The 18,162-nt window shown below is 44.5% G+C and overlaps 1 protein-coding gene across 1 annotated transcript; it reads right to left on the reverse strand.

Annotated features, from left to right (window-relative positions):
- Positions 1-8,893: 8,893 nt before the first annotated feature.
- LOC122542951 (olfactomedin-4-like) lies at positions 8,894-17,379 on the reverse strand. Its single transcript, XM_043681096.2, has 4 exons — positions 17,329-17,379; positions 13,298-13,507; positions 10,787-10,937; positions 8,894-9,723 (listed from the first exon to the last, which is right to left on the reverse strand). The coding sequence occupies exons 1-4, from the start codon at positions 17,377-17,379 to the stop codon at positions 8,894-8,896; spliced, it is 1,242 nt and encodes a 413-aa protein (XP_043537031.2).
- Between the last annotated feature and the right edge of the window lie 783 nt (positions 17,380-18,162).

An 18,162-nucleotide genomic window follows, 5' to 3' on the forward strand; every position in this document is an offset into this window, starting at 1 on the left:
AAAAGCTGGTGAGGCTGGGAGAGGAAGGGGCATTTGTTTAATTCAAAGTTTAGAAACCAATATTGATAAATATTTGTCAGACAGGTTTTTATGTAAGGATTATGGAGCCACTGTAAGTAAATGGAGTTGAGATGCAGATCATCCATGATCTCATTGAATTTAGGACAGGCTTTGGGGCTCAATGGCCTCTTCCTATTTCTCCGTTCTCCATGTGTAAAATGAGGATCTGGGTTTGTACAGACAGGTATTCAGTGGGGGCTTCACACAGATATCACAGAATTGTTACAGAATGGAAGAAGGACATTCAGCCCATCGTACCTTATGATCTAGTGCCAATCTCCTGCCTTTCCCCCATTTCTGGAAAATGTGTTGCTGGAAAAGTGCAGCAGGTCAGGCAGCATCCAAGGAGCAGGAGAATCGACGTTTCGGGCATATGCCTGAAGAAGGCCTTATGCCCGAAACGTCGATTCTCCTGCTCCTTGGATGCTGCCTGACCTGCTGCGCTTTTCCAGCAACACATTTTTCAGCTCTGATCTCCAGCATCTGCAGTCCTCACTTTCCCCCATTTCTGCACACTATCTCTATCTAAGTAACCATCCAATGCCACCATTGAACCTGTCTTCATCAGATTTCCAAGCAGTGCATTCCATATTCTAAATACTCCGTGGGTGAAAAGGTTTTTTATCTCACATCGACCTTTATTTTAAATTTAAATTTTAAATCTATGCCCTCTCATTCTTATTCCTTTTGCAAGTGGGAACAGCTTCTCTACTCTATTAGCTTTTATTGGTAGTGGGATTGAGTTTCGGAACTATGAGGTCATGCTGCAGCTATGCAGAAATCTGGTGAGGCCGCACTTGGAGTATTGCGTACAGTTCTGGTCACCGCATTATAGGAAGGATGTGGAAGCTTTGGAAAGGGTTCAGAAGAGATTTGCTAGGATGTTGCCTGGTATGGAGGGAAGGTCTTCCGAGGAAAGGCTGAGAGACTTGAGGCTGTTTTCGTTAGAAGATGGTTGAGATGCAACTTAATTGAGACATATAAGATAATCAGAGGGGTTATATAGGGTGGACAGTGAGAGCATTTTTCCTTCAGATGGCAATGGCTAGCACAGGGGACATAGCTCTAAATTGAGGGGTGATAGATATAGAACAGACGTCAGAGGTAGTTTCTTTACTCAGAGAGAGCATAGTAGGGACATGGAATACACTGCTTGCAACAGTAGTAAACTCACCAACTTTAAGGGCATTTAAATGGTCATTGGATAGGCATATGGACAAGAATGGAATAGTGTAGGTTAGATGGGCTTCAGATTGGTTCCACAGGTCGGCACAATATCGAGGGCCAAAGGGCCTGTACTGCGCTGGAATGTTCTCTGTTCTCTATTATATACTCTATTCAGGCCACTCATGATTTTGTAAAACTCAATCAGATCTCCTCACAGCCTTCTGCTCTCCAAGCAGAACAGTCCTAACATCTTCAATCATTCTTAAATTGCTTCTGCACTCTCCCTCCAATACATTTACATCCTTCCTATCATCTCATGTAACAACAATATACAATATTGATCCGGGATGGGAATTCTCAGTGATTCTTATCGCTGTATATGTTAAGGATTCTCAGCATACCTGTAGCATCTCATTGAGAGTGTGTGTTGCAGCCATAAACTCAAGCACAGACTGAGGTTTGAGGAAGGGTTAGGAGACTGGGGATGAGAGTGACGTGGGATATGGAGGAGGCAGCCATGGAAGCTGGGGCTGATGAGGTGGAGGTGCTGTCTCCCTTTCCAGCAGGGGTGATCTGCTCAGCCACCGTCCCTTCACCAAATTTGCTGCACCTCTGTCTTGCCGAAGTAAGTCATAAATCTGATTGGTCTGTCTGACCACAGAAAAAAAACAAGTGGCCAGTAATTTCAAAATGTTTGCTGCTGTCTATCCTTTCCATTGGAACATTAGGTTCCTCATGCTAGCTGGAGTTGAAGCATTTGGTAGGTCACCCTACAGTGGGTCTACAGGCTTGCCACACAACGTGCAGGTCTGCTTGTCACTTGGGGGTGGGGGGAAGGCCACTTGGTTCAAAGGCACTCAGTGTCTGAACAAGGAAATTGTCAACAGGAGGAAGGGTGGTTGGAAGACAACTGCCTTCATTAGTTTCCAACCCCCTCATATGCCCCGCTCCTTCATAGCCTCCATCTCTTCTCACCTGGTTGTCATCCCAACAGCAGCCACCACCTCCATAGCAGCGTTATGTTTCAAACGATTGACCAACCATGATGAAATGGCAAGACCTTCACCATGCCCTACCCTCCTCAAAGTCTTGGTCCCTGGGAAAGACCCATAGCTGGTGAATCAACTGCCCGAGTGGTGCCCACTGTCAGCAGGGTGTTGTGGACGAGACCAGACATCCTCAAAATATTTTAAGAAGATCACCTCAACCCTAACTTTTTCTTCTTGTAAAAGTAGATGGGAAATGCCATGTTCCCAGATGGTCATTAAGCAAACACAATTTATTTAAACACTATAGTTAAAGTGCAAACAAAAGAAAGAGGAATTTAGAATAACCAAACTACTGGAAAACTTAACCAGGTAATAGATACAGTACCTATTACTAATTAATTGTTCTAATGTAGCAACATCCTATAAACACACCCCTTGGCAAAAAGGCAACTTCAGACACAGGTTTTTGCATTTAGTTCTGCAGTCCAGGAGGGAAAAGCATCAAGAGGATTTTCAGAGGAAGCAGCAACTCGCAATCACTCACTGAAGCTTCCAACTCTGCGGCGACCTGAAACAGCTTCTGCTGCCACGGAGAAACCAGAACCGAGAGACCCTGATCTGTGAGAGCTGGCTACACCCACTCAGGCAGTGAAAAAAATACCCAAGACCTCTCACGTTGTTTACTCTAGTGGCTCTTGTAGACTGTTTATTCTCAAACCGTCAATTCTCCTGCTCCTCAGATGCTGCTTGACCTGCTCTGTTTTTCCAATGCCACACTTTCGACTCTGATCTCCAGCATCTGCAGGCCTCACTTTCTTCTAGTTGATTATAACCTCACTGCGACGCCTCTTCCAAGGATGCCTACCTTGAAGAAGTTCTCTTCCTCCCTCTACAAGAATCTCAGTGACTCTCCTTCTTATACACACCCCATCCCCCACCCCCCCAGGTCATCTCCTCTGCCTTGAATATCTTCAGCCACATTCTGAAACACACCCGCCACCACAACCACATCTCCATCCTCAGCATCTTATTTCCCTTGCCCCCATCTTATCCCAGATCCAACCCTCTAACTCAGCACCGCCCTCTTGAACTAACCAACCTGTCCAGCTTCCTTCCCTCCTATCTGCTCCACCCTCCTCTCCAACCTATCACTATCATCACCTACCTTCATCTAGCTTTCGCATTCCCAGCTATTAGATTAGATTACATTACAGCGTGGAAACAGGCCCTTCGGCCCAACAAGTCCACACCGACCCGCCGAAGCGCAACCCACCCGTACCCCTACATTTACCCTTTACCTAACACTACGGGCAATTTAGCATGGCCAATTCACCTGACCTGCACATCTTTGGACTGTGGGAGGAAACCGGAGCACCCGGAGGAAACCCACGCAGACACGGGGAGAACGTGCAAACTCCACACAGTCAGTCGCCTGAGGCGGGAATTGAACCCAGGTCTCAGGCGCTGTGAGGCAGCAGTGCTAACCACTGTGCCACTGTGCCGCCCCCCCAGCCCCATACCCCTCCCATTTATCTCTCAGCCCCCTTGGGCACCCCCCCCCCTCCCACCCCCTCATTCCTGGTGAAGTTCTCATGCCCGAAACATTGACTCTCCAGCTCCTCGGATGCTGCCTGACAGGCTGTGCTTTTCCGGCGCCACGATCTTCGAGACTGCTTGGAAACAGGCCCTTTGGCCCAACAAGTTCACGCTGACCCTCCGAAGAGCAACCCACCCAGACCCATTTCCCTCTGACTAATGCAGCTAACACTATGGGCAATTTAGCATGGCTAATTTATGGCTTGCCTATCTTTGGACTGTGGGAGGAAACCGGACCACCCAGAGGAAACCCACGCAGACACGGGGAGAATGTTCAAACTCCACTCAGACAGTCGCCCAAGGCTGGAATTGAACCTGGGACCCTGTTGCTGTGAGGCAGCAGTGCCAACCACTGAGCCACCATGCCACCCCAATGGCCAAGTGCTACAAATTGGGTTAGAGGTTGCCAGTCGTGTACATTAAAGTGCACATGTTTGGGTTAAAAGTTGTAAAGCAATCTAAGAAAGAGGTACAAAAATAGGAATAACAGCACTGAGGACTTCACACTTGTCAAGGGTTCGCATTTGTCACTGGACACTTGCCAGAAGTAGGCATTTCTGTGGTATACTGCCAGTTGGTGGAGGTTTGGCACAAGAACCCAGTATGCCTTAAAAGAAAACACGTAGGTACTTAGCTGCTGAGGAATCGTTCAGTCAATTGAAGTCTAGTTTGGGTCAATCAGTTGTAAAGTACAGTGTTCATTATTTTAGGAAAGCTACAGTATTTGGTTGCAAGTTGTTTCCAACAGTGAGGGAAAGAGATGGAGCCGTGAAGTGTGCAGCATCCATGGTTACGCTGGGTTGAAATCTTCAACTATTAATGCAGACTGGGACTTGGAAAAGGATTAACTCAAGTCGATGGCTTAAAGCCTCAAAGGGGCGTTGTATGTATTTTGGTGAGGCAAATCAGGGCAGGACTTATACACTTCGGGTAGGTCCTGGGGGGTGTTGATGAATGAAGGGACCTTGGGGTGCAGGTTCATCGTTCTTTGAAAGTGGAGTTGCAAGCAGACAGGGTAGAGAAGAAGGTGTTTGATACACTTACCTTTATTAGCCAGTGCATTTAGTAGAAGAGTTGGGAGGTCATGTTGCAGCTGTACAGGACATTGGTTCGGCCGCTTTTGGAATACTGCGTCGAATTTTGGTCTCTCTGTTATAGGAAATGTGTGAAACTTGAAGGGTTCAGAAAAGATTGACAAGGATGTTGCCAGGATTGGAGAGTTATAGGGAGACGTTGAATAGGCTGGGGCTATTTTTCTGGAGTGTTGGAGGCTGAGGAGTGACCTTATAGAGGTTAATAAAATCTTGAGGGGCATGGATAGGGTGTATAGCCAAGGTTTTTTTCCACTGGGCAGAGGAGTCCAAAACTAGAGGGCATTGGTTTAAGGTGAGAGGGGAAAGATTTAAAAGGGACCTAAGGGACAACTTTTTCATGCAGAAGATGGTGTGTGTATGGAATGAGCTGCCAGAGGAAGTGGTGGAGGCTGGTACAATTACAAAATTTAAAAGGCATTTGGATGGGAATATGAATAGGAAAGGTTTAGAGGGATATGGGCCAAGTGCTGGCAAATATGACTAGGTTAATTTAGGATATTTGGTCAGCACGAAAAAATTAGACCAAAGGGTCTGTTTCCCTGCTATACATCTCTATGACTCTATGTATGTTCGATTTAAGTTGCGTAGGCTAAAGTTTAAGACAGTCTCAAGAGTCAAGAGACCAGGATTAGGGAACAAAGAGATGACCCCAAAAGTCCCATGTGGGTAGCATGGTGGCACAGTGGCCTCACAGCGCCAGGGAACCGGGTTCAACTCCCGCCTCAGGCAACTGTCTGTGTGGAGTTTGCACATTCTCCCAGTGTCTGTGTGGGTTTCCTCCGGGTGCTCTGGTTTCCTCCCATAGTCCAAAGATGTGCAGGTCAGGTGAATTGGCCATGCTAAATTGCCCGTAGTGTTAGGTGAAGGGGTAAATGTAGGGGAAAGGGTCTGGGTGGGTTGCTCTTCGGAGGGTTGGTGTGGACTTGTTGGGCCGAAGGGCCTGCTCCCACACTGTAAGTAATCTAATCTAATCTAATCTAATCTAATCATAATATGATCCATGGGAAGGACAAGCCAACCTGCATCTTGCCATTCCTCGATGACTGAACTGTTCAATGTCAAACTTTATTGTCCAATTAATGTTTATATTATGCATTCTAAATTAGAGATTGTCCTTTTTGTCAAGACGGTTATATCTCAACAAGAAATTCCTTCAATCTGGGGTTTAGTTTAGAGTCCGAGTCCCTACAGCAAAACCACAACCTTCCATCTCCATGTTGTGAGGAAAATATGTCGTGGCTTCAATCGGATTAGAATAGGCTGAAAGAATGGGCAAGAATATGGCAGATGGAAAGTAAGAAGAACAGATGTGCAGCGTATATTTTAAATGTCGAGAGGTTGGAACATGTAGATGTACAAAGGCAACAAGGTGTCCCGGTCAAAAGGTCACTGAAATCTAACCTGAAGGGACACAAGCTATGTGGACAACTAATGGACTGTTAGCCTTTGTTGCAAGAGAATTTGCGTGAAGGGGTGAGGTTGTCCTCACATTGCATAGAAGGTTTGGTTAGACCACACCTAGAGTACTGTGCACAGTGTTGCTCTCCTTATTCTCAGGAGAGGTATTATCACCATAAACGGAGTGCAGTGAAGGTTCACCAGATTGGTCTGGGATGGTGGGACTGTCCTGTGAAGAGAGATTGAGCAAATCTGTACTCTCTAGAGTTTCAAAGATTCAGCTCTGATCTCATTGAAAGCTACAAACGATTTAAATATTATAGATGGGGTGGATAGGAGTAAGATGTTTCCCTGTTTTGGGAGTCTAAAGCCAGGGAACACAGTTTAAAAATAAGGGACTTGCCATTTAAGTCCGAGATGAGGACAAATTATTTTACTCAAGGGGTTGTGAACCTTTGGAATTCTGTACCACAGGGGGCTGTGGAATCTCAGTTTTTGTGTATGTTTAAGGTGTAGATTGATAAGTTTCTGATTACCAGTAATGTATAGGTTCTGGGGAAGGTGTGAGTAAAAAACATTGAGATGTTTGATCAGCAATGTTTGTATTGAATGGCAGGGAAGGCTCAATGGACTGAATGGCCTCCTCCTATTCCTAACATTACCTGACTCGTGCCAGTTTTAATCATCTGCTGCTGAAACTGCAGAAACCTGAACTCATTCCAAGCTCTGCTGGCCACCCACACCAACTCCGACTCATCCTTTCCACCTGTGCTTCTGGTTAAGCACAGCCTCAGTTTTGAAATTCTCATCCTTGATTCAAATCCCTCCTTGGGGTCGCCCCTCCCTAACCCTGTAACCCTGGGGTCGCCCCTCCCTAACCCTGTAACCCTGGGGTCGCCCCTCCCTGACCCTGTAACCCTGGGGTCGCCCCTCCCTGACCCTGTAACCCTGGGGTCGCCCCTCCCTAACCCTGTAACCCTTGGGTCGCCCCTCCCTGACCCTGTAACCCTGGGGTCGCCCCTCCCTAACCCTGTAACCTCCTGCACTGTTGATTAGGCTCTAAGTTCTGCCTCTAAAATGCCTCTGTATCTTTGACGCTCTTACCTCCTTTATGAGTCTCCTTTAAAACCTACCTCTTTGACCATGTCATATATATACATATATTTTGTGGGGTGAATTTGTACTTGCAGAGTTACATTGTACTTTGCTGAAAAACTGCATGAAACCATGTAAAACTCTGTTATCTCACTTTTTGGATTAGAATCAATCTCAACATCATGGCATAGACAGAGAACACAGGGGGCCAACACCTTCAACATATTGTCTAGCTAACACCCATTGTTACAGTTAACCTGAGAATACAACTTTTCAAAAAAAGTTTTGTCATTTACACATGAAAGAAGTGAAACTATCATGGTATTCAAACAGATGAAAAACTCAACAGACAATCAAGGTATTTTTCAATGTATAATTTCAGTTACATCACACTGTAAATTTTTACTATAAATTCTGTGCCTTACAATTGTATTCTCCACAACCACCTGATGAAAGAGCGGCGCTCCGAAAGCTAGTGCTTCCAATTAAACCTTTGGACTATAACCTGGTGTTGCGTGACTTTTATCTTTGACTATGTGTTAGTCACCCGTCCTTTAATAGCTCCTTATGGATCTGGCGTTGAAGACTGTTCATAAACACACGTTGCTGAAGTTGCTGTTTCAACCCCTTCTCTTGGTCACTGTCAGATGGAAAATGTGCCCACAGAGGGGGTGAGACTGAAGGCAGTGCAGTGATAGTCGACTGAATAACAGAGTTCAGGATAATCTTGTTAACTGCGTATTGGCAGAATCAAGGGTCATATTGACTGAAGCTGAGTTACAGGACACTGTGCTGAATTGTCAATGAATCCATGGAATGAACAAGGAAGCAATTAGCCATAAAAGAGTTTAAGGATGGGAGTAAAGGGCTAAAAAGTGAAGTAGAGAATAAAGAAACACAATTAATGACATGGAACCAGGCTGTTTGTGGATTCTGATATTTATTATTAAATTGATAAGAATTCCAAGATAAATCTCTAAACTGTTTACATCTGGCGATTGATTTCAATAATGATTCAAGAAAGACAGAAAATGAATGAATACATCAGTCAGGAAATCAATTTTCCACTAATGGCACGTTATTCAGCTGGGTAGTTGTTCGGATATTGAATGAATCATCACATCCAGGATTATTCACACGGACAGGATGTTACCATCATTCTGCTGGAGAACCTCTTCACTCTGATGGTGGCTCTTGAAAGTGTTGGTTCCCATGAGAGCTCAGTTCAGTTACACCTCCATTCAGACTTTGCCTACCTCTTACCATTTGACTGTCAATTAGAATTTCACCCATTCTGGGTTTAATTATTGCACCAAACCTGTATGTTGTGGCAACTGCCAGCTGTAACACTGAGACTAAAGCTGTGATGGGAAGAAGTAGATAACATGGTTTCTAAAGCTAACCTGAGAGTCAAGCACAGACAATCCTTAATGGACCCAGATATCCCTCTGTAATTTCCAGACCTATTGGTTTGGTTTGCTAATTGCTGATTACTCAATTGGCAATGGTACTGGTCATTGGTGATTTATGTTCAAAGATCACATCGTAAGTCACCAGGTAGCCATTGCTGTATACATAGGGTTTGTGATCAGCTGGATTGTAGTTAACACTTCCCAGTTTTTCTGGGACCTTACTCATCTTTACAGAAATATGATTTTCTTCCCCAGTTCTGGTGTCAAATGTGTAGAAAACTTCCTCAATCTTTGGTTGCACAGGTCGAATTGCATACAGAACCCCACATATTATAAATGAATTGGTCACACCAGGTTTGTACAGCCTGGTGACCCATGTCTTTTCCACAGTGAAGGTGGCCTCATTAATCTTGCCAATAACAGCATTCCCGGCATTTGCTTCAGGGCAGTAAATGACCCAAAGGCCAGATTCATCGACAGCAAAGTCTATGTCTTGGTAGCTGGTGCCCGCATAAGAATATTTGTTATTGTAAGCTGCACCTCTAAGAGTCTGCCTCTGTACTCTGCCAGTGTCTATGTTATACCTGCACATGTCCCTGGAATTGTAACAGTTGTAATACAAGGAATTATTGTACAAAACCATTCCACTTCCCTGTGCTCTGTGTGAACCCGGTAATGATTTGGTTATTGGTTTTGTGTAAAGTAGCAAATTATTGCGTGAATTATAGACTCTGAAGGAATATATCGTTTGTCCATCTAAGTTGAGTGGTGCCACCCAATATAGCCCCTCTTTATTGGCGGGTGGAATTGAATCTTTACCCCACCCTCCATATTTATAATGATCTCCATTATAGTTGCGTTGTATTATAGTAGGTACACCTATTTGGAGAAGGCCATTATGATTGCAGCTTCCTGTTTGGGGGAAGAAAATAAGCTCCAGTTCAGTTTTGTGTACTCATATTTTTCAAATTCAACTTACTGACAATTGTAGTTAGATTGTCATTATAATGATATATCAGCATAGATCCTCCTGTCTGGTCAGAGACTGACCTACCTTGGATAATGTGCCAGGGGTGTGGGTTTGCTCGCTGGGTTTGTAGTGATGTCATTTCCTGTTCGTTTTCTGACCAGCCACAACGTCATAAATAAACACATAGATCTAGATGCCATTTATCAACCCCTCAGAAAACGAACAGGAAATGACATCACCACGAATCCCATCCAGAAGAAAGATATAAATAGAAAGCAGGAGACAACAGCTTCGCTTCACTTGGAGGTCGCCACTGATGATGTTACCTAGCCAGGTAACGAAATGTCTGGATATCAAACCTACAGCTCAGCGAGCAAACCTACACCCTAAATTTCAACCTGAGCTACAAACCTTCACAAACCTTGCATAATGTGCCAAGGGAACATATAGATCTCTTGGTAATTGTTCAGGGAATCTCCTGTCTCAGCTCAACTACCCTCAATGTATCTACCGACCTAGCCCACCAGCCACACAGTCACCTGCCACTTGTCAACCTATCCACTTATTTCATCTACCCCCACCCACTTATTTTGTCTCCGTGGCTTTTCGATGAAGTTTGGAACATTTTAAATCTTGCTGATTGGAGTACAGCAGCCACTGCTTGGTTTCTTTCCACAACTCTCTCTCAAGGGTTGATCGCATTAAGTCAGTTCTGAACGATCCTCCACTCTGAAATTCCGGATAAGGTATGTGTGTATTTATTTGTCAGATCAGGGTTAAAAATGGGATTTCCCCTTCCTGATGGGCAAATCTGAGCTACTATATCTTGGGTACGCTAAGTTGTCTGTTAATTTCTAAAAAAAAAATAACAGTTGCAACCATTTTGGTTTGTGAAATATTTATCATACTTTTTAACTTCCTTATAAATTCTGATAAATGGATGAATTCTGAACCTCATCCTGATAGTCATTACAGTGCGTGCCTATTAACAGATTAATTACTCACCTTTTTCAATGGGAGGAAGAGTTGGTGGGGCTTGGTTCTTCTTACAATCTGCCAGCCGTTTTCTCAGCAGTGCAATTTCTTTGCGGAATGCCAGTACGTTTTGTCTGTCAAATGATTCCAGCTCATTGACAGTGCGCGAAATATTTGTAATCTGAAATACATAGGACATTTCAAGAGAGCGTTTGGGATCATGGGGATGGATGGAGGCCATTGAGCCCTTTCGAGTAGGTTCTGCCTTTCACTGAGATTGCAGCTGATTAGTATTTTCATGGCCATTGCTCTGCCCTGGTTCCATGAGCATTAGTCTCCTTAACAGTAATCCATCAAACGAAGGATGGAAGTTTTCAGTTGACCTACAGGTTCAGCAGCATTCTAAGAGAGAGGCCTCCAGATTTCCCCACCCTTTGGGGTGAAATGCTCATTGACACGAATCTTGAGCAGTCAAACTCCGCTTTGAGATTATGCCCCCTTGTTGTGCACACTCCAAACCATGTAACTGGACTTCTTGATCTCAGCAGTTTGAGGAATTGAATTAAAACACACAGTCACAACGATCCAAATTGTGCAGATATTTGTGTTGTGCGGCATAGGGATCCCAGCACAGAGAGTGCTATCATCCCTTAAACTAATGTTGTGCATATAACGGTTAATGCTATTCTTGTTCTGCATCCCAGCCTTGTGTATTTCTCCAATTTTAGTTGCTCCACTACATATAGCCCTAAACATTGGAATCTGCCCCTTAAAGTTGTTCTTCTTTCTTCCTTTCTATCTCCTCCTTTAAAACATACCTAGAAACTCTCTTAATGTCTCTGCTCCCAGTTAAATCTTGTTTATTGCTCCTGTGAACTAACTGCCTTGGGATGTCTAACTCCTGAAAATCCCTTTATAAAAACAAGTTGTTGTGACTAATATCTACCCCTCCATCGGATCAGTAAATCTCTACATTCTACTCCTCTGATTTATTTTAAAGTTATAAAGTACTCAACCAGTACAGGACAGAGAAACACAAGACAGCATTACTATTATAGTGTGGCCTCCTTGTTCCCATTAAAATCTTCCACATTTTTATCCCAATTACTGCTCTAGTATACCCCTTCTCACCTTTCCCTAGAGTCTAAGAATCACTGATCTGAATATATTTATAGACAACTGGTTTCCTTCTCCAATATCAAATCTGGCATTAAGTATTTAGGCCTGCTGTCCATCACTGAAACTGTTTGTTCAAAGGACATCCCATAATCTGAAGACGACCCCAGTGTCTCTTCCTAACTACTAGCGATGCTCTTCAGCAACTGCCTCCTCTATTCTCGCACTCACCTTCAGTAATAAGTGTGAAGAGTTCACGGACTTTGGTGTCGCTGATATCAAAACCATTCATTCACTATCACAAGAAGCAGGAGAAAGTGAGGACTGCAGATGCTGGAGATCAGAGTCAAGAGTGCAGCGCTGGAAAAGCACAGCAGGTCAGGCAGCATCTGAGGAGCAGGAGAATCGATGTTTTGGGCATAAGCCCTTCATCAGCCTTCCCCTGAGGAAGGGCTTATGCCGGAAACGTTGATTCTCCTGCTCCTCGGATGCTGCCTGACCTGCTGTGCTTTTCCAGCACTGTACTCTTGACTATCCTAAGAAGCAGCCCTGGACTTTTCAAATGAAGCATACGTGAGTTATGTAGGAGTTGGGACATCATGTTGATGTTGAACAGGACATTGGTGAGGCCTCTTCTGGGAAACGGTGTCCAGTTCTAGTCACCAGTTTTAGAAAGGATATTATTAAGCTGGAGAGAGTTCAGAAGAGATTTACCAGGATGTTGCCCAGTATGGAAGGTTTGAGGTATAAAGAAAAGCTGGACTTTTTTTCACTGGAGCGTAGGAGGTTGAGAGATGACCTTATGGAAGTCTATTCCCTTGGATGGGGGATTTCAAGACTGGGGACATATTTTTAGGGTGAGAGGAGAGAGATTTAAAAAAGACTTGGGGGGCAGGTTTTTTACACAGAGGGTGATTCACATGTGGAATGAACTTCCTGAGGAAGTGGTGGATGTAGGTAGAATGCAACGTTTAAAAGACATTTTGGATAGGTACATGAATAGGAAAGGTGTGAAGGAAGCAGGTGAGACTAACTTAGTTTGGGATTATGTTCAGCATGGACTAGTTGGACTGCAGGGTCTGTTTCTGTGCTATATGGATATATTGATAGAACATAGCGTGGAAACAGGCCCTTCGGCCTAACAAGTCCATACCGACCCTCCAAAGAGTAAACCACCTACACCCATTCCCCCTACCCTATATTTGCCCCTGACTAATGCACTTAACCTACATATCCCTGGTGGGCAACTTAGTATGGCCAATCCACCCTAACACAGACACAGAGAGAATGTGCAAACTCCACACAGACAGTCACCTGAGACTGGAATCAAACCCAAGTCCCAGGTGCTGCGAGGCAGCAGTGCTAACCACTGAGCCACCGTGCCACTATGGTTATGATAAATAGAGCAATTTGTCTCTTCCTGACCTCCATGTAGAGCTGATCGATGATGCTGTTGCTGCCATTGAGGGACTGCTTCAGCTGATTGGTGAGTGCCTCCAACTCTTGGATCTCCAACTTCAACAGCTCAAAGTTGAGCTGAGTGTAGCCGTGTTCAGTCTCCATCTTCTCCAGGCGGAGGGTCAGGTTCACCAGCTTGGAGGAGTGCACAGAGACAGCCCTCGAGTATTGCCGCACCTGAATGGAACATCACAGCAAACGTATGGAGTTAGAGCCACCTCCAGAGTCACCAAACTATCTCCACCTCACACCACACTGCACAGTTACCACACTCTAGCTTAGAGTGATTTGTACATCCTAACACTTCATAATGAACGCTCCACAAGTTTCTTGTAACGGCGATATTTTAAATGAATATAAATCCTGTTTTCTTCACACACCGAAGATAACAATGTAGAAAACCATCATAATTTTAATTGTAGTGGACAAGAGTTAACAATTTGTCAGTTTAATAATTAAAACCCACTTAATTTTATATAATTCGCGAATCATAATTGAAGTTCATGTCAATTTAACAAATACAAATGATCTTTGAAATAGAACAGAATTGCAGGAGAAACTTAGCAGGTTTGGCAAATTCTATGGAAAGAGAAACAGAATTTCAAGGCCAATGGAGGGCTGGGTATTGTAAAATCAAGGACATCTCTTGGGAAACAAGGCAGGACAGATGACTGAGGAGACATAGGGGAGTACTTAGAGACCAGTGACAATAGTTCTATCAGTTTTAAGATAGTTATAGAGAGGGACAAAAGTGGTCCACAGGTTCAAGTTCTAACTTGGGGCAAAGTGAATCTTGATGGACTTGGCAGGGTTGATTGGGCTATTTTGTTTCCAGACGAAGGAATGTCCTGCAAGCGGGAGGCCTTTAAACGTGAGATAGCTAGGGTTCAAGGTCTGTATGTACATGTGAGGGTGAAGGGCAAGGTTGGCAGGAATAGGGAACCCTGGATGACAAGAGATATTGAGGCTTTGACCAGAAAAAGAAGGAGGCATGGCTCAGGTACGGGCAGCTGGGATCAAAGATATCCCTGGAGGTAAAGAGGGGATACAGGAATTTACTCAAGAAGGAAATCAGGAGGGCAAAAAGGGGGCACAAGATGGCTTTGGCTGAGAAGATGATGATGGATCCAAAGAGGTTCTTTAAGTATATTAAAGGATAAAGAATAACTAGAGAGAGAGAGTTAAAAATCACACAACACCAGGTTATAGTCCAACAGGTTTAATTGGAAGCACACTAGCTTTCGGAGCGACGCTCCTTCATCAGGTGATTGTGGAGGGCTCAATCGTAACACACACAGTGAGGTTTGCCTGTCAAATGTGAATCATCCAGTGATATCGTCAGGTTTCTTTTATTCGTCCATGGGATGTGGACATGGTGGTCAAGGGTGCGTTGATCTCTTTAGTCACCCTTGAATTAAAGTGAAATTGGAAACCAGTTACAGAACAAGCATAGAACATAGAACATAGAACATAGAAGAATACAACGCAGTACAGGCCCTTCGGCCTTCAATGTTGCGCCGATCCAAGCCCACCTAACCTACACTAGCCCACTATCCTCCATATGCCTATCCAATGCCCGCTTAAATGCCCATAATGAGGGAGAGTCCACCACTGCTACTGGCAGGGCATTCCATGAACTCACGACTCGCTGAGTAAAGAACCTACCCCTAACATCTGTCCTATACCTACCCCCCCTTAATTTAAAGCTATGCCCCCTTGTAATAGCTGACTCCATACGTGGAAAAAGATTCTCACTGTCTACCCTATCTAAACCCCTAATCATCTTATACACCTCTATCAAGTCACCCCTAAACCTTCTTTTCTCCAATGAAAACAACCCCAAGTGCCTCAGCCTTTCCTCATACGATCTTCCTACCATACCAGGCAACATCCTGGTAAACCTCCTCTGCACCCGTTCCAGTGCCTCCACATCCTTCCTATAGTATGGCGACCAAAACTGCACACAATACTCCAGATGCGGCCGCACCAGAATCTTATACAACTGCAACATGACCTCAGTACTCCGGAACTCAATTCCTCTACCAATAAAAGCCAGTACGCCATATGCCTTCTTCACTGCACTATTTACCTGGGTGGCAACTTTCAAAGATCTGTGTACATGGACACCAAGATCCCTCTGCTCATCCACACTACCAAGTATCCGACCGTTAGCCCAGTACCCCATCTTTTTATTACTCTTACCAAAGTGAATCACCTCACACTTAGCTACATTGAACACCATTTGCCACCTTTCTGCCCAGTTCTGCAGCTTATCTATATCCCGCTGTAACCTGCCACATCCTTCCTCACTGTCTACAACTCCTCCGACTTTCGTATCATAAGAGATTGAGATTGAGCATGAGATTGAGAAACATGGAAAATTGGAACAGGAGGAGGCCATTCAGCCCTTCGAGTCTGCTATGCCATCATGGCTGACCATCCGACTCAGTACGCTTCTATATCATTAGATACCTTTAGCTCAAAAACATTTATCTAACTCCTTCTTGAAAATATTCATTAATTTGGCCTTAATCGCCCATTCTGGCAGAGAATTCTCGTCATTTAACTTCTTAATTGGATTTTCTTATTGTGCGTCACTAATCACTACAGTTATACTGACAAGGCCAACAATTGACCTACCTGTTTTTTTCTATTTCAAAAATATACTTCATTCATAGAAATATCTTCTATATAGAGTCACAAATGCAGTTCTGTTCTTTACAGTAGTCAAGAGAGTGGTGTTGGAAAAGCACAGCAGGTCAGGCAGCATCCGAGGAGCAGGAGAATCGACATTTTGGGCATAAGCCCTTCATCAGAAATGTTGATTCTCTTGCTCCTCGGATGCTGCCTGACCTGCTGTGCTTTTCCAGCACCACACTCTAGACTCTGATCTCCAGCATCTGCAGGCCTCACTTTCTCCTATTCTGGACAGTAGCATATCAAGGGAGCAAACAAATGTCTGACTCTGTCCAAAAAAACCAAAGATGTCTCTTACATGTACAGTACTATATTTACATACATTTGAGTCACTATCATTTTTAGGGGAGGCGATAGCTTAGGTGATGGTATTATCACTGGATTATTAATCCAGAGAGGTGAAATTGAGGACTGCAGATGCTGGAGATCAGAGTCGAGAGTGTGGTGCTGGAAAAGCACAGCAGGTCAGGCAGCATCCTGATGAAGGGCTTTCGCTCGGAACTTCGATTCTCCTGCTCCTCGGATGCTGCCTGACCTGCTGTGCTTTTCCAGCACCACACTCTCGACTATTAATCCAGTTACCCGGGTAACGTTCTGGGGACCAAGTTTAGAATCCTGCCATGGCAGATGGTGGAATTTGAATTCAATAAGTATCTGCAATTAAGAGTCTAATGATGATCATGAATCCATTGTAGGAAAAATCCTTCTGGTTCGTTAATGTCCTTTAGGGAAGGAAACTGTTATCTTTAGCTGGTCTGGCCTACATCTGACTCCAGGTCCACAGCAATGTGGTTGACTCTTAATTACCCTCTGGGATGGGCAATAAATCCTGGCCTGGCCAATGATCCCCTCATTCCGTGAATGAATTTTAAAAAAAGCAGGGTCCGATAACTGAACAGACCCAATTTACTTTCAGCAGGAGGTCCTCAGACAGTGGTCTTTCGCCTCATGTTTTGGCTAAAGCTACCCCAAGCTTTAGTCCTAGATCTTGGAATGTGCCAGCCTGCAACACTCAGTTGAGGTCGACTCTGGAAGACTGACTAGTTTCGGGGAGACTGAAGAGCATCTTTCACCAAGTTGATGGTCCTCCAGGTGCAGTCGCTATTTGTCTCGGTGTGTGTCCCATGGGACAGACTGTAGAGCAGAGTCCTGCATCATTGAGCTGCTAGGGACGAAGCCCAACAAAAACCACTGCCTCTCTCTCCAGATTTCCTTTGCAAAGGCATATCCCAACAGGAGACATATGATAGTCTCAAACCCCACAGCTGCTTCGACGGTATTGTGTGGTAGTGCAGACTGACCGGGTGTCCGTGAAGGAACTCAGAGGTAGTGCCCTTCTCGTCACCAGCCATACTAGAGTGCTTCTTTGAGTGGTTAATCTGTTGACTGCGACCTCTTCATGACTCCAGGGTTCACAAGACCACTGTACTGTGATGATTGTGTTGACCATCCCACACTCATGGTTTTTACAGTGTACAGCACTGAGATTTATACTCACGCCTATTTTGGGATGTCAAACAATGTTAGCCCATACACTGGGTGGCACAATGGTTAGCACTGCTGCCTCACAGCGCCAGGGACTTTGGTTCAATTCCAGCCTCAGGTGACTGTCTGTGTGGAGTTTGCACATTCTCCCCGTGTCTGCGTGGGTTTCCTCTGAGTGCTCCGGTTTCCTCCCACAATCCAAAAATGTGCAGGTCAGGTGAATTGGCCATGCTAAATTGCCCGTAGTGTTAGGTGCATTAGTCAGAGGTAAATTTAGGGGCATTGGCTGGGTGGGTTACTCTTCAGAGGGTCGGTTTGGGCTGAAGGGCCTGTTTCCATTCTGTAGGGAATCTAATCTAATCGATATTAATTCCTTCACTTGGGGATTTTTACCTGACTGTATTTGCTTTTTCTCCTGCCATCCTATGTATTCCCCTGCCTTAAGCCAGTTTTTTTTTTTCCCCAAGGTTTATTCAGAGGTCAGCTTTCAACTGGAAGATATCATCTTCAGTACTAAAATTACCCAAGCCCTTCTGGAAGGTCAACAGTCCCAGTTCTTGCCTTCTCACACCCAGTGATAAACATCAGGATCCTGCAGGTGTTCAGTGCAGCCAGATATTTAACACTTATCCCTTGCCCAGCCAAGTAAA

The sequence above is a fragment of the Chiloscyllium plagiosum genome, unplaced genomic scaffold (genome assembly GCF_037043375.1).
Source record: "Chiloscyllium plagiosum isolate Xiang-an unplaced genomic scaffold, Cpla_swu_hap1 HiC_scaffold_47, whole genome shotgun sequence".
Taxonomy (NCBI): Eukaryota; Metazoa; Chordata; class Chondrichthyes; order Orectolobiformes; family Hemiscylliidae; genus Chiloscyllium; species Chiloscyllium plagiosum.

What these genes read in the sequence shown, in the direction of transcription:
- LOC122542951 (XM_043681096.2), bottom strand. Translation starts at nt 17,379, where the DNA reads ATGGCTGGTGACGAGAAGGGCACTACCTCTGAGTTCCTTCACGGACAC. An exon ending in AGTTCCTTCACGGACACCCG is followed by an intron (nt 13,508 to 17,328) that starts GTCAGTCTGCAC and finishes TGTTCCATTCAG; the next exon opens with GTGCGGCAATACTCGAGGGC. An exon ending in TCGATCAGCTCTACATGGAG is followed by an intron (nt 10,938 to 13,297) that starts GTCAGGAAGAGA and finishes TATGTATTTCAG; the next exon opens with ATTACAAATATTTCGCGCAC.